This window comes from Procambarus clarkii, chromosome 22, assembly GCF_040958095.1.
Source record: "Procambarus clarkii isolate CNS0578487 chromosome 22, FALCON_Pclarkii_2.0, whole genome shotgun sequence".
In the NCBI taxonomy this organism is placed as follows: domain Eukaryota; kingdom Metazoa; phylum Arthropoda; class Malacostraca; order Decapoda; family Cambaridae; genus Procambarus; species Procambarus clarkii.
In genome coordinates, this window is record NC_091171.1 from 32,963,802 (window position 1) to 32,977,001 (window position 13,200).

Below are 13,200 nucleotides of genomic sequence, written 5' to 3' on the forward strand. Positions count from 1 at the left end.
TTTGTACATTACTCTCATGTTCTTTGTACGCACATTCTTTTGAAAAACAAAAATGATTTTGAATTTGAAGTGATAATGAGGAATATTGAGAAGTACGCCCGTAGTGTGTGTCAACATGGGTGTCGCCTCACCACAGGTCATCTTACCAGGAATTATATCTTCTCTAGTAGCACCTACCTAACTTAACCAAACCTAACCCAATTCAAGCTATCCTAAACTACCCTAGCAAAATACAGTCTAACCTAAGCTAATACATCCTAGCATAACAATATATACGGTTTTAACACAGAAAGCGAACTTCATTGAATTGTCTTGTGGCCGAAAGGACCATACCCTGTCCACCCTTGTTACCATATTTAACTGTTCCACAAAATATTTATTTGTATAACTATTTTATAAAACTGATTTTAAAATATTATATTATATATATATATATATATATATATATATATATATATATATATATATATATATATATATATATATATATATATATATATATATATATATATATATATTACTGTTATTATGGTAATGCAATGAGTTAAAATGAATTGAGATGCAAAAATAATGAGAACTTTGCGTTGTCTACAATATTTCTGTAGGAAAGGTGATCATGTAAGTGATTTCATTTATTTACAAATTAATGAGCACACAGTATGGTAATAAAAGACAAATAAGAGAGGTACTTGAGCTTGTGGCAAGTGTGGATTCCTTAGAGTTGAGGGGAGCACGGGGAAGGAACACTTGCTGGGGCTTTGTTACTTGTGTACACAAGTGTACACATAACACAGGTGTGGCCTCCTTACCCGCTCCTCCAGTCACCAGCAGGAGACCAACCTTCACTGTCTGCATCGTTAGGCTCCAATTGTGTCTTTATCCCGGGAGCCAGAGTCCACAGGGAGCATACGACCTTGTTCAGTCGTGTCTCCCTACAAGAACAACACCAATAAAGTTGTGTGGCAGTGGTAATATATACTAATCTAGCAATATATATATTGTTTTAATAAAAGGAAAACGAGCTTTGTTAAATTGTGCACAAGTTGAGGCTCCGTGGTGGTGGTGGTGCGAGTGATGGTGCGGGTGCGGGTGGTGGGTCAGGCCGCCCTCCTGCTGGTGCTGGTTGGCTCTCTCCTGCTGCTGCTGTGCTGGAAGGATGTCAAGCCACTCCTGCCCCTGCCATCTCTTCCCAACCCCCTGGCGCTCTCTCACACTGAGCCTGAAGATGGTGGGACGCTCGTGGCCAGTCCGCAGCAGGTGGTGGTGGTGCCCCTCGACACCCGTGAGAATGACCTACTCTACCGTGCCCCACTGGACATGGCCTTCATCTTCACCCACGCTCGGGACAATCCGACTCTCCAGAGCAAGCTGCGGGTAGCTGTGGGCTCGCTGCTCCGCCTCTCCTCTGCTCCCCTCCGTCTCCACCTCATAACTGACGAAGACGGCTTCCACATCGCTAAACAGATCATTTCACAAGCTCAGACATCCAACCAGTTAGATTCCAGATACATTAAGGTAAAGTTCTATATATGTAGGGGTGCATCTTTTGGTATAACCTATTGAGTGGGCATTATTATTTACCCGAGTTTACCTGCGGGCCACTAACGCTAGTGGCCTCAACGAGGACAGGAATGGGAAGGGAACTAGCAGGAGAAAGTACTAAGCCATTACAACTATATAGCACTTGGAAGGGATCAGGCTAAGGATTTGGGATGGGATGAGGGTTGGGACCTTTGACAGGAAGCCAGCGGCTTTTCAAAGCTCCTCCTATTTACCCTGATGATTTTTTTCCAGCTAGATTTTAAAATTTAACAGTTTTGGCATTTACAGCTTTGGTGGGTAGGCAGTTCCATAGGTTTATAACTATGGGTGAAAAAATATCTCCTGTTCTCAGTTCTACATTGTAGTTTGTTGAGCTTGAAACCATTGCTCTTTGTTTGTGTGTTACATCTGACCTTTTGAAGAAATTGTATGGATCAACATCCTCCAAATTGTTCTGTATTTTAAAAGTTTCAATGAGACCTTCATTGTCATACCTGGTTTGCAGTGTTGCTAGCCCTGTGGCCCTCAAATGTAGTATGAGAGTTGACTTATCTCTGGAATGACTTTTGTTGCCTGGTGTTGCACTTTCTTCCGAACAGCTGTGTCCTGAAGCTGTGGTCTCCATGCTTGAATACAGTAATCGAAATGGATGTAGTTGTTATAGATTCAGCTACTCGGAACAAGTTCCAAGTAGCACGGGCTATGGTGAGCCCGTAACTTACCTGGCACAGGAGCGGTGCTGTGAGAGTCTCCAAATGGAGGTACACCAGAATTTTATACACTTGATTCACTACCTTCTTTTCCTTAAGGTCAAAGGGTTCCTTGAGTATTCCAAGGGTTTGGTTAACTTTTTTGACTGCTGTTGTGCAACTTCCATTTAGTTGTGGATTTTGACTCCAAAGTCCTTTTCTTCATCAATCTGGTGTAATGTGGTGTTCTTAATTTGGTAGTTTTGGTGTGGGTTGCCATGTCCAACATGGGTTGCTGTGCCCAACATAATATTGGTGTTCTTACATTCTTACAAAGCCACTAATATGCATAGCAGTTTGGGCAGGTCCTTAAACTACAAGATAAAGTAAGAGTATTTAAAAGCAAATTCTAACAAAATTAGAGTTAAGCATAACTAGAATATAAATTAATGGTATTGATTATACTGATGAAGGTGCAAATCTTGAATATTAAAATTGGGTGAGTGGATAGCACAAGATAGTGAGAGTTTGAAGCACAAGGTTGGAAACTGTAACGTACGATTATGTTCCGTTGTTTGGTTCATTAGATACACAAAGTTTAGTAGTTTTTATATTAGTAGTCTTGGTTACAGCAGTCGGTTTGTTGGCAGTGTAATAGAAGGAGGAAACCTGGAGGAGAGCTGAGTGAGGCAGAGGATAGAGAGCTCGGATGTGGGGTGAGAGTCGCAGAGTGTGGCGCTCTGAATGTGGGCAGAGTCGAGGAGCTCGATGTGAGACGAGAGCATGGAAGCTCGATGCGGCCTGAGTGGCTGTCTGCTCTGAGTCAAAGCTGAAGTCTCTTGGAGTCAGTAGGAACTGGACACACCGAGTGCTGCATTCTTGAGGTTAAAGGTGTATACAGACTCTCAAGTGTCTGTACTAAAGTTAACTGAACCACTGTTGAAATTATACTGAAGATTATTCAGTTGATAAAGATTAAGCCACCCAAAAGGTGGCATGGGCATGACTAGCCTGTAAGATGATTACTCTGTTGTTGTTTTAGATTCAGCTACTCGGAACAAAAAGTTCCAAGTAGCACGGGTTATAGTGAGCCAGTAAGTGGAGGTTCATTGGAGCCATTATCTGTATCAATAGCTGATACTGGAGATCTGGGGATGGGGTCCATGGACGTGTCAATCCAATCCAAGACCATAAGGCTGGTCAGACCAGTGAATTGATGGGGTACACACGTTGCTCACATCTGAGTGCCACAAGAGTCAGCAGGGCTGGCCACAGTTGGTCGGTCTAGGGGGAGATGAACGGGTGTTAAAGTGGTAGTAAGTTGGTAGTCTGGTCGAATTTCCTTCTTCAAGGTGCAGTAGTCGCAGAGGTGGTTGAGGCGTTCTTGAGGGATGACCATGTGAAGGATTCGTCCTTCTTCCCTGCACTTGTATTTCCCGGTAGTCGGGAATCCTCTGTTCTAGCATCATATGCCTCCCAGTCTATGGATTTTAAGTTGAAGTCGCCGACTACCAACAGTCGTGATCTATCTTTATCAGCTCTGACTATAATTTCTCTCATTATTGTTATAAGACCCTCTCGTTTATTATCTAGCTCCTCCTTTGTCCATATGTTGCTTGGCGGTGGACTATATGCATTTATGATCATTAGTTTATCATCCTGATTGCATATCTGTAGTGCTATTATGTCAACTTCTCGTGGATTGGCAATTATTATTTCGTTTACCTTTAGGTGTTCTTTCACAAGCATAGCAACACCACTGCATTTCCTAATTTTTCTGTCCTGTCTCCAGACCGAGTAGCCTGTTGGGAATATGACCTCATTTAAAATATCATCTTCAAGTTTTGTCTCTGTGAGTGCAACAATGTCTGGTGTCTGCAGCTGTATTACATCACTTAACTCCAGTATCTTTGATCTCACTCCATCTATGTTGGTGTATGCAATTTTCAGGAACTTGTTCCCCCTCTCCTTATTCTTCACTCCCCCTCTCTCTATTCCTTTTGTTGGTTTGCCTTTATGTACCACTTTACTGGTTTGCCTACCCCTATCACTTTGTAGAAAAAATAATTGATTTCTTCTTCATTCCTGCTCTCATTTAAACGTTTTGCCTCGGCGAGGTTCAGTTTCAGCTTCTCTCTGTCTTCTTTTGAAAGATCTCATCTTAATGACCATACTTTTCCTACCTCATCACTTTGTAATTTTTTAGCATTCCTTAGTACTTCTATCTGTTTGGCTCCGTTTAGGATGATTCTTAAAGGTCGATCTTTCCCTTTTACATACTTTCCAATCCTCCTGTAGTTGCAGACATTCGTAAGTAAGATGGTCAGCTGTCCTGGGTGTTCCTGCCGTCAGTTGGACATGCTCAAGAACTGCGGAGTTACTGTAGCCGGATGCTGAGGGCTTTCTTGGGGTTGGCTCAGGAATCCTCAGGGCGGAGGATCCAGTAGCAGTTGTAGAAGCTGGAATAAAGTCATCGGGTATAGCAGCTGTTGCAAGTCCATTTGTGATAAGCAGGCTGTTGATCACTTGGATGTAGCGGATAATGTCGTTGCCCGCTATATTTTCGGCAAGGTGAAGGAGGATGGTTAAATTCTTGGTGGAGGCAGCAGGCTGGGCCGGTGGTGGTGTGGTTAGCATTGAATGTAATGAAATGCCATTTTCTGGTGAGCCCCAGAGGCTCCCTGGCAACCCTCCATCCCTCTGGTCTGCGTTTTTTTGCGTTATTTGATACTTAGCTTCCGAACTGGAGGGCTGAGTAGCCGGGGAGGGGAGGGCTGTGCGGACGAGCGGCGCAGCAGTGGAGTGTGATGTTTGCTTGTTTGCTTGTTTTCTTGTTTCCTTGGGATTGGAGGAAGTTCTACCTTTCTGTTCGGTTTTTAGTTGTTAGTTTCTTACCATGTGGGGATTGTTTTGTTATGCCTACCTTTCTAGGTGCCTAACCCCACTCGATGGCAGATAAATAAAACCTCCAACCACAGGGTTTTTTTTTCCAGGGCCATTGCTCCCTGCAACCTCTCTGAAGGGGCCAGGTTCTGGCTCGTGGTCCCTGGTAGGTCGAACTCCATAGCTAATGCCCCGTTCCAATATATTGTATCGCACACATTAGCCCAATAGCTCCAGGGAGCCTCCGGGGCTCACCCAGAAAATGGCTTTTCATTACATTCAGCGCTGGTGTTTTCTATGAAAGTCAGCCCTTGGCACTGGAGCAGAGTTTTGTGATGCGTAATTGTAGCTAAAGGGTTAATATTTTAACAGAAGGTTGAAAATAGATTGTATTTTTACTGACCTGGTTACATCTTTCAGCTGGTGTATGTCTCGGCTGATGATTTCATCCCAGAGATTGAAGATTCTGTAACAATACTGCAAGAATTCTTTACAAGAAGGACAAATGCATATTATCGAGATGCATTGTTTTTCTTTTCCTTGCACTTGCACAAACTCCTTCCAGGACTGGATCGTGTCATCCTTATGGATATTGATATCAAGGTATGTTGTTCTGGTGAGCAAGATAGTGTTAAATATAGGGTGCATAGTGGAAACTTTGGTAGTGTTAGGGAGGGGAGATGAATGAGGGATGGGGAAGTAGGATAACGTTGATAACTGCATTTTGGCTCTTGAGCTGCACAGCAACAGGTATGTCGAGGTGCACCCAACTAAATATATAGTTAACACATCAAATGTGAAAATTGTATAAGGTGATTGGATCAGTGTATGTGCTGTACAGTACAGTACAGTATTTCAAAATGTTATTTGTATCACAAGATATATTATCATAGAAGACTGGATATCCTCTTCATTTGTCTCTAATGAACTACAAACTTGTATACCTTCACTACCTACGTTATATACCTTAACTGCTAAAACACTACCTTCTTTTCCTTGAAGTCAAAGGTACGCTTGATTATTCCAAGTGTTTGGTTAGCTTTTCTGTGGAGAGCTTCCCAGATCTATACTGGGCTGATGTGTATATATTAAACCGTGGCAACAGTCAATCGCTGGAGTTCTTAGCTAACTGAGGACCATGACCCAGAACCTGACCCCCTCAGAGAGGCACAAGGAGCAATGTCCTATAGACACCCCCGATGTAGTTGAAAGCAGTCTGTATCTGCCATCTAGATATAGATGGCAGATAGGAGGCGTTGACTTGGGGGGGGGGGGGAGATTGGGCCCCGTTTGCATAAGGTCCATTTGGGACCTTATTACAACCTCGGTGTACTAACAGCCGTTTGGGTGTTGGTACCCTTGGTGGGGGGTTGTTGTTACAGGGAGGGAGGGGTTTTTGTATCCCCCCCCCCCCTCCCTATACGAGTTTGATATGAGTTTGGCTCCTCCACAGATTTTGTTCTGGGTTCCCTTCCACCTAGGGAGGTGCAGGAGGCCTACGGCTTACCTCTTGCGAGATCCGTATTACGCCTTTATAATGGATCCTTTTTTTGAGTTTGGGTCCTCTTTTTCCTTACTGGATGCATTACGAGGTGCCGGAGTCTTCCTGGCTGGCAGACTGCCCTTCCTTTCCGTTACGGGCATGGCATGCATTCTGTCGGACCCGCACGCTTAAATGGCAGGAGTTGACTACGGTCATTCAGGTTTACCTGGGGGGCGAGTTTGAGCACCTCAATGTGTGCTTGTTCGCCCTTGTGCTTCCTCACGATATCGGCCAGGTGCAGCTTCACGTGCAGGTCCCTTCCCTTTTTGGTGTCCCTGGTCACTGAGGATTTGCATGCCCGTGGGCATTTGGCTTCGGTCTTGCGCTTCCTTTCCCTGCTGAAGCTGTCTTCGAACTGGCTTGAGGAGGATGTGTAGGAGCCGGTTTTTGGGCCAGCATCCTGTGTGCTTGCCTTGGCGGCTCGGCTGTCTTGTTGAAGTTGTTTGCGCTGATTCTGAAGGAAGCTGTGTCTCTGTTCTTTGCTTCTCGCCTCGCATGCAGACAGGCGGTGCTCGTCCACTCTTTGGAATCTGCTTGGGTCCTGGCTCTTAGGTTTTCGTCCCCTTTTTGACCGTTGCTGTTTGCAGAGTCTACCATGGTGCATTTTCTGCAGGTGGCTTCAGTCTACTTGCTGGCTTATAGCCGGCTTTGTTGGTCCTCCAGGGGGTGGGGGGGATGGGGTCCTGCCTGGAATGGTCGTGCCAGGGCTCGAAGGTTCCTTAAGTCGTCGTAAGCCAGTAGTGCCAGATTCAGGGCTGTCCCCTCCTGCGGAGCCGTCGGCGTCTGGTCGGCACAGTGATCGCTCCGAGTGTTGGTAAGGGTCGTCAGCCCTTTTGTGGTTCACCCTGTTGACGGGGTGATGAGGGGGAGGCTCGCGCTGTTTGCTCTTGCCTGGTCTCATAATTCATGGGCATTTCAGGTTGTTTCCTCCAGTCTGCAGTGGCGTTGGGTGGCTCGTCCTCCTTCGGGAGGTTTAGGACTGGCGGGGCAGGCCTCTTCTCCTGTGCTCTGTCAGGTCATCCTGAAATGGGTACGCTCGGGCGTGTTTGAAACGATGGCGTCCCTCATGTGGGTTTCCTGCCTGTTTCTAGTTCCAGAACGGGACTGTGTGGATTTCAGGTTCATTCTGGACTTATCTCATCAGAATCCCTGGGTCTTTTGCTCCTTCTTTCGGATGACCACTCTGTCCCAGGTCCGGCTGCTTTTGGAGCCGAGAGTTTGGATGGTGTCCCTGGACCTCCTGGATGCGTATTGGCAAGTCCCAATTCATCAGGAGTTCAGGAACTGGCTTGGTTTTGTCGTCTTGAATCTGGGGCCTCGCGTTTTTTACACGCCTTACCCAGGTCGTGGTGACCCGTTTGCTTGTGTTAGGAGTTCAGGTTCTGGCTTACCTCAACAACTGGTTGATCTGGGCTTCCAGTCAGTTTGCATGTCTGCTTGCCAGGGATTTGGTTCTTTCCCAGCTCGCCTAGTTTGGGCTCTTGATTGAGCCCAAACTCGGGGCGTTGATTGCCCTTGATTGGGCGTTGAATGTAATGAAAATGGGGAGTTCTGCCTGCTTGTTCGGCTTTCGGTTTGCAATTTCTCCAGCTGTAGTATGTTTTGAGATTCCTAACTTTCTGGGTGCCTGACCTGGTAGATGGCAGACATACACTGCTTCCAATTACACAGGGGTGTCTATAGGCCGTTGCTCCTCGTGCCTCTAAGGGGGCCAGGTTCTGTCTCGTGGTCCCCAGTAAGCCAAAAACTCCATTGATTGACTGTTGCCATGGTCTAATATACTGTATACACATCAGCCCAGTATAGCTCTGGGGAGCCTCCAGGTCTTTTTTTTTTTTTTTAAAGGAAGCACCTTAGGAAGGACTCCGTCTCCCCCTTTCCTTGGTAACTCTTCAGTGATTACACACTGGTATAGCTAAACCTTAGTAATTGTACTTAACTTCTGAGACCCACAGTGACCTAACAGGAGCAGGTCCAGAATATGGCCCTCTCACCCTGAGGTAAGGGGAGGTTGGGGGATCAGAGATTGATCCCCGATCAAACTGAAAAAACTGACTAGAAAAGTTAGCAAAACAATGTACGCAACTGCTTGAAAGATAGAATGAAATAATGAGGAAAACATTACAACTGATAGATGCCATGACCATACAATATTAACACTAATGTGTCTAGGGGTCTAGAACCACCATAGTACCCGAAAGAATGATCACCAGAAAGACCAAGTGCACCAAAACCAAAGCTATTCATTCACCTTAGTCATCGTCAAGTATCACAAATTTCTATTGACCTCAGAGTCTTCTTTCCAGATAAGTCTTGGCCATACCTTGGACTTTGTCCAGTGTAGATGGCCTGCACTTTGTTTGGCTTCACAGAAATGTGAAGCCTAAAGAAATGCCTTACTTTGTGTGTGCCTGAATATAATGTTTGCTCTGGCTGAACGTGACCAGGGTTCTCTTACTTGGTTGCTGTTAGCATTTCCTCTTATCTTCAAGATTCATTTTTGTGAGGTTTGAATACCCCTTATCTTGAGGCCCCTGCTCTCAAAGGGCCCTGTCCTAGGTGTTGCATGGGCTTTTTTCTTCAGGAATACATGGAGGTAGGTGATGCACTTGTGTGCTGTGACTGCAGGTCTCATCAATCCTGTTGGGGAAAACATCGTCTGTGGTAACATACCTCTGCATTTGTTGCATGCTCTCAGGTCTGGGGTTGGGGTGTGTTTCGTGAGATGCTCCAAGTGCTTGCCTCCTTCACTGGTCTGTGTCGGTTGGGGCCAGAGTTTAACCCTATAATGCTGTACTCGCCCTTGTGATTTTTGTTGATATAATGTCTATTCTCGGTAATCCGAATCATATCGGGCCCATTCCCATTTGAGTCGGCTAACTTTTACCAGAAACACCCAAAAATAAACAACCTTGAGTTTATTCGGGTTCTTGTTTGGCAGAAATCTTGATAATCCAACTTAATATTCGAGTTGAAAAGTCAAGGGCTTGAACTCTACTTTGAGTTTCTTGTTTTCTCTAACAAGAACCTTTACCCGAATACCCATTTAGGTTAAGAGATCAAAATGGGCAGAAAACTTGAATGTGGATTAATTCAGATTGCCAGAATCTGAATTGGCCAGCTCTTACAATACTGTACTGGCATTAAAATACTTGAGATTTACTAAATTAAAATGAAACAAAAAATATTAATGAATTGATAATTATAGTATGTTTATTTTTTGAGTCTTGTACTTGCCCATACTATACATGCATGGCAGGGAATTCTGGTTGCCTGTATTATTATTGTTGGTCTTTATGCCTGCATGTGACTTCCTGGGTGGTCATTAGGCCACCTAATGGGTGGTCATTAGTTGTTTCTTCCAGGTTATTCAATGCAGCCCTATGTGCTGTGTTCTTTGGGAAATGTGTGATGCTGCTTTTTGTGCTCTGCAGACTGTATGTTTTGTGCCTTTCAAGTGGTCTCTCTTTGGCCTGGTCATCCAGTTTGGCTGCCTCTGTCAGCTTGTGTGGCACTCCTGCTGACCAGGTTGGAGGCCTTGCTCTGGTGAAGGTGGTGTACCTTTTTGTTTTGAATATCTATGCTTGATATACTGTACTGTAGATTTATGGACATTATGATGTCAATAACAGCACATGAAGTGATGTCCAAGTTTTTTACTTCCAGTTAGGTTAGTGGTGGTTGTGTGTATGTGAATATAATGGTTGCCAGAGTAGACTAAGATTTTACATGTTCTGACAAAAATATTTAAAGGGAAACCTACATAATGATGATTTTATTTATTTATTTATTTTTTTAAATATAGATAGTGTAACAAGTATTATCTTCTAGGTCAGAGGTGACATAGCAGAGCTACACTCTCACTTTGAACGGTTTAGCACTAGCAATGTGATCGGCATGACGCTGGAGCAGTCTTCTGTGTATCGCCATGTGTTGTCTTTGTACCGCAAGCAGCACCCAAATACTACACTCGGCAGCCCACCAACCAAGGGGGGATTTCCAGGTTTCAACAGTGGTGTTGTTCTTGTTGACATCAACAAGCTAAGAAAGTGTGAGGTGATAAGTAAGTAAATTGCTACTGTATTGGGTGAGATGATGACCTGGTGTTTCTAATAGACAGCTGTGTATATTTTAAATGTTTTTCAAAGCAAGACTCAATAAATTTCATGCACAAATGCCTTTCTTCGAATATAGTTTTACTTTTAACACTTTCGCGCTCTGCGCCAGTGAGCGCCTCGCTACCCCAGGTGGGTCTGGGCATTCCATGGGAGCGCGTGGTAATTCTGAAAAGTGTATTCTCTTTTCAACTTTGTCACCATAATTTTCGTCCCTGGCCTGACCCGTCCTTTCGCAGTACTCAAGACGGGTCAGCACAAGGGATTTGAAGAGTACAACCATTGTGATGGGATCCCTGGATTTGAAAGTTCTCATAATACATCCTATCACTTTTCTGGTTGCCGCAATATTTGCTTGGTTATGCTCCCTTAACGTTAGGTCGTCAGACATCATTATTCCCAAATCATTTACATGTTGCTTTTCTACTATGGGCAAATTTCATTGCGTTTTGTACCCTGTTCGTTTTGTACTTAAGGCTCTCATTTTTACCATATCTGAGTACCTGGAATTTATCTCTGTTGAACATGTTATTTTCTGCTGCACAGTCTAAAACTTTGAAAAACTACAAGCAGATATTAATAATGTCTTCAGCAGAGGTAATTTTCATGCTGATTTTTGTGTCATCTGCAGAGGATGATACAAAGCTGTGCCTTGTATTTGAGTCTATATCTGATATGAGAATATGGAAAACCAGTGGTGCAAGGACTGTACTTTGAGGTACTGAGCTTTTAACTGCACTTGGACTTGATTTTATATGGTTGACTGTTACTCTTTGTGTTCTGTTCGACAGAAAACCTGAGTATCCAGCGTCCTACTTTACCAGTTATTCCCATTGACCTCATTTTGTATGCTATCACTCCTTGGTCACATTTATCGAATGCCTTTGCAAAATCCGTGTATACCACATCTGCATTCTGTTTTTCTTCTAATGCCTCAGTGATTTTGTCGTAATGGTCAAGTAGCTGTGAAAACCATGATTTCTTAGAACCATGAAAACCTAGCAGATTTTTCTGTAAAAAAGTAACTTTTATTTAGATTGGATCTGAATTCCTAGTTCAGCCACAGGACTCTGAAAATGACACTTTTATATGCGAGGCGTACGTATACGTATATTGCAGGCTGTTGCATGCTGTCAAATCCAGAGCATGGTAATTTGCGGAAGGCAAATGTATCCATTATTAGTGTAATCCTTGCTTTGCTCCATGGTGGCTTAGCCACTACCAATCTAAAAGATTGGCAACCCCATTGTCTAGGGGCCTCGCCCGATAGCCAGGCAAGGCTAGCCACGGGCGGGCCACTTTCTCGCAGGTTCCCAAGCCTCATGTGGAGTCTTATCCTAGGATTATCCTCTGCAGTAGCTACTGTGGTTGGTCGCAATCTTTTCGCTTTACATGGCATTTCTTCTTGAAGGGATTGCAGCAAGGTTTTTGCAAAAATTCAAATTTTGTCAACAGCAAAGCTTCATGATGGAGGCATACTTGAGATTCTCCATCCAAGTTCAGTTCACTTCCCTTTGCTATCAGTTTTTGATCTTCTGCACTATACTGTTTTAGAAACTTCAAGCCTTTGTTGGTAGTGTAGGTTGTCAAGTGACATTCAGAAGAGCCACACTCATGGCTAGCACATGGCAATAAACCAATGGAATCCTGATTCATGACGTATCCATAATTGAATTCAATTCAAATTATTTAACTAACAGAATACAGTAATTTCAAGTGAGACCTGTAATACATTAATATTAATATTGCTTTTTATTCATTTGTGTATTTATTGTAAGTAAATACACAAATAAGTACAGTACAACCTCGATTCAACGTACTATATGGGACCGACCCCAGTTCGTTGGAGCGTTGGATTCGTTGCAAGAGGTGACCTTCAGGAGGCGTTTGCATCAGTGTCTTTATTTTTCTTGTAGACAATAAAAATGCATTATCATATTATATACTGTACCTATATATTATTACTCTACTAACAAATACTGTTACATTTGTTATTTACCTTATTGTTGGAGTTAAATCCATCTTGAAGTCTCATGGAGTTGTGAATGCTGTGCAGTAAATACATACTGTAGTGTATTATGCCATTAACACTGTGTTGAGTAGTTCTGTTGTATGTTGAGTGCTACAATAAAGTTTATGAAAACTATTGTACACTAAAATTACTGCAACTTTAATTTTAACACTATATTTTGATTTGTCAAGAGGCTGGAGTGTTCATTCCGCGACTTTGTTGGACATATCGGCACAATCAAGGAACATCCGTGCACCATGTCGGCTCCAAATGCACTCATTGTGTCATTGATGGCTGACTGGTGGGTGGATGGGCAGGCAGGCAGGGAGGCAGGCAGGCAGGGAGGGAGGGAGGCAGGCAGGGAGGCAGGCAGGCAGGGAGGGAGGGAGGCAGGGAGGCAGGCAGGCAGGGAGGGAG

General features: G+C 43.9%; 1 protein-coding gene across 4 annotated transcripts in view; it reads left to right on the forward strand.

Moving 5' to 3' along the window:
• Positions 1-698: 698 nt before the first annotated feature.
• Xxylt (Xyloside xylosyltransferase) overlaps positions 699-13,200 on the forward strand; it is a 38,128-nt gene continuing 25,626 nt past the window's right edge. For 2 of the 4 annotated variants that reach the window (XM_069328831.1, XM_069328830.1), the window contains exons 1-3: positions 699-1,515; positions 5,535-5,717; positions 10,489-10,720. In XM_069328831.1, coding sequence (XP_069184932.1) covers positions 1,075-1,515; positions 5,535-5,717; positions 10,489-10,720 — 856 coding nt within the window. In that variant the 5' untranslated portion in view covers positions 699-1,074. The remainder of the gene's footprint in view (positions 1,516-5,534; positions 5,718-10,488; positions 10,721-13,200) is intronic. The other 2 variants (XR_011229322.1, XR_011229323.1) reach the window with 1 other exon arrangement.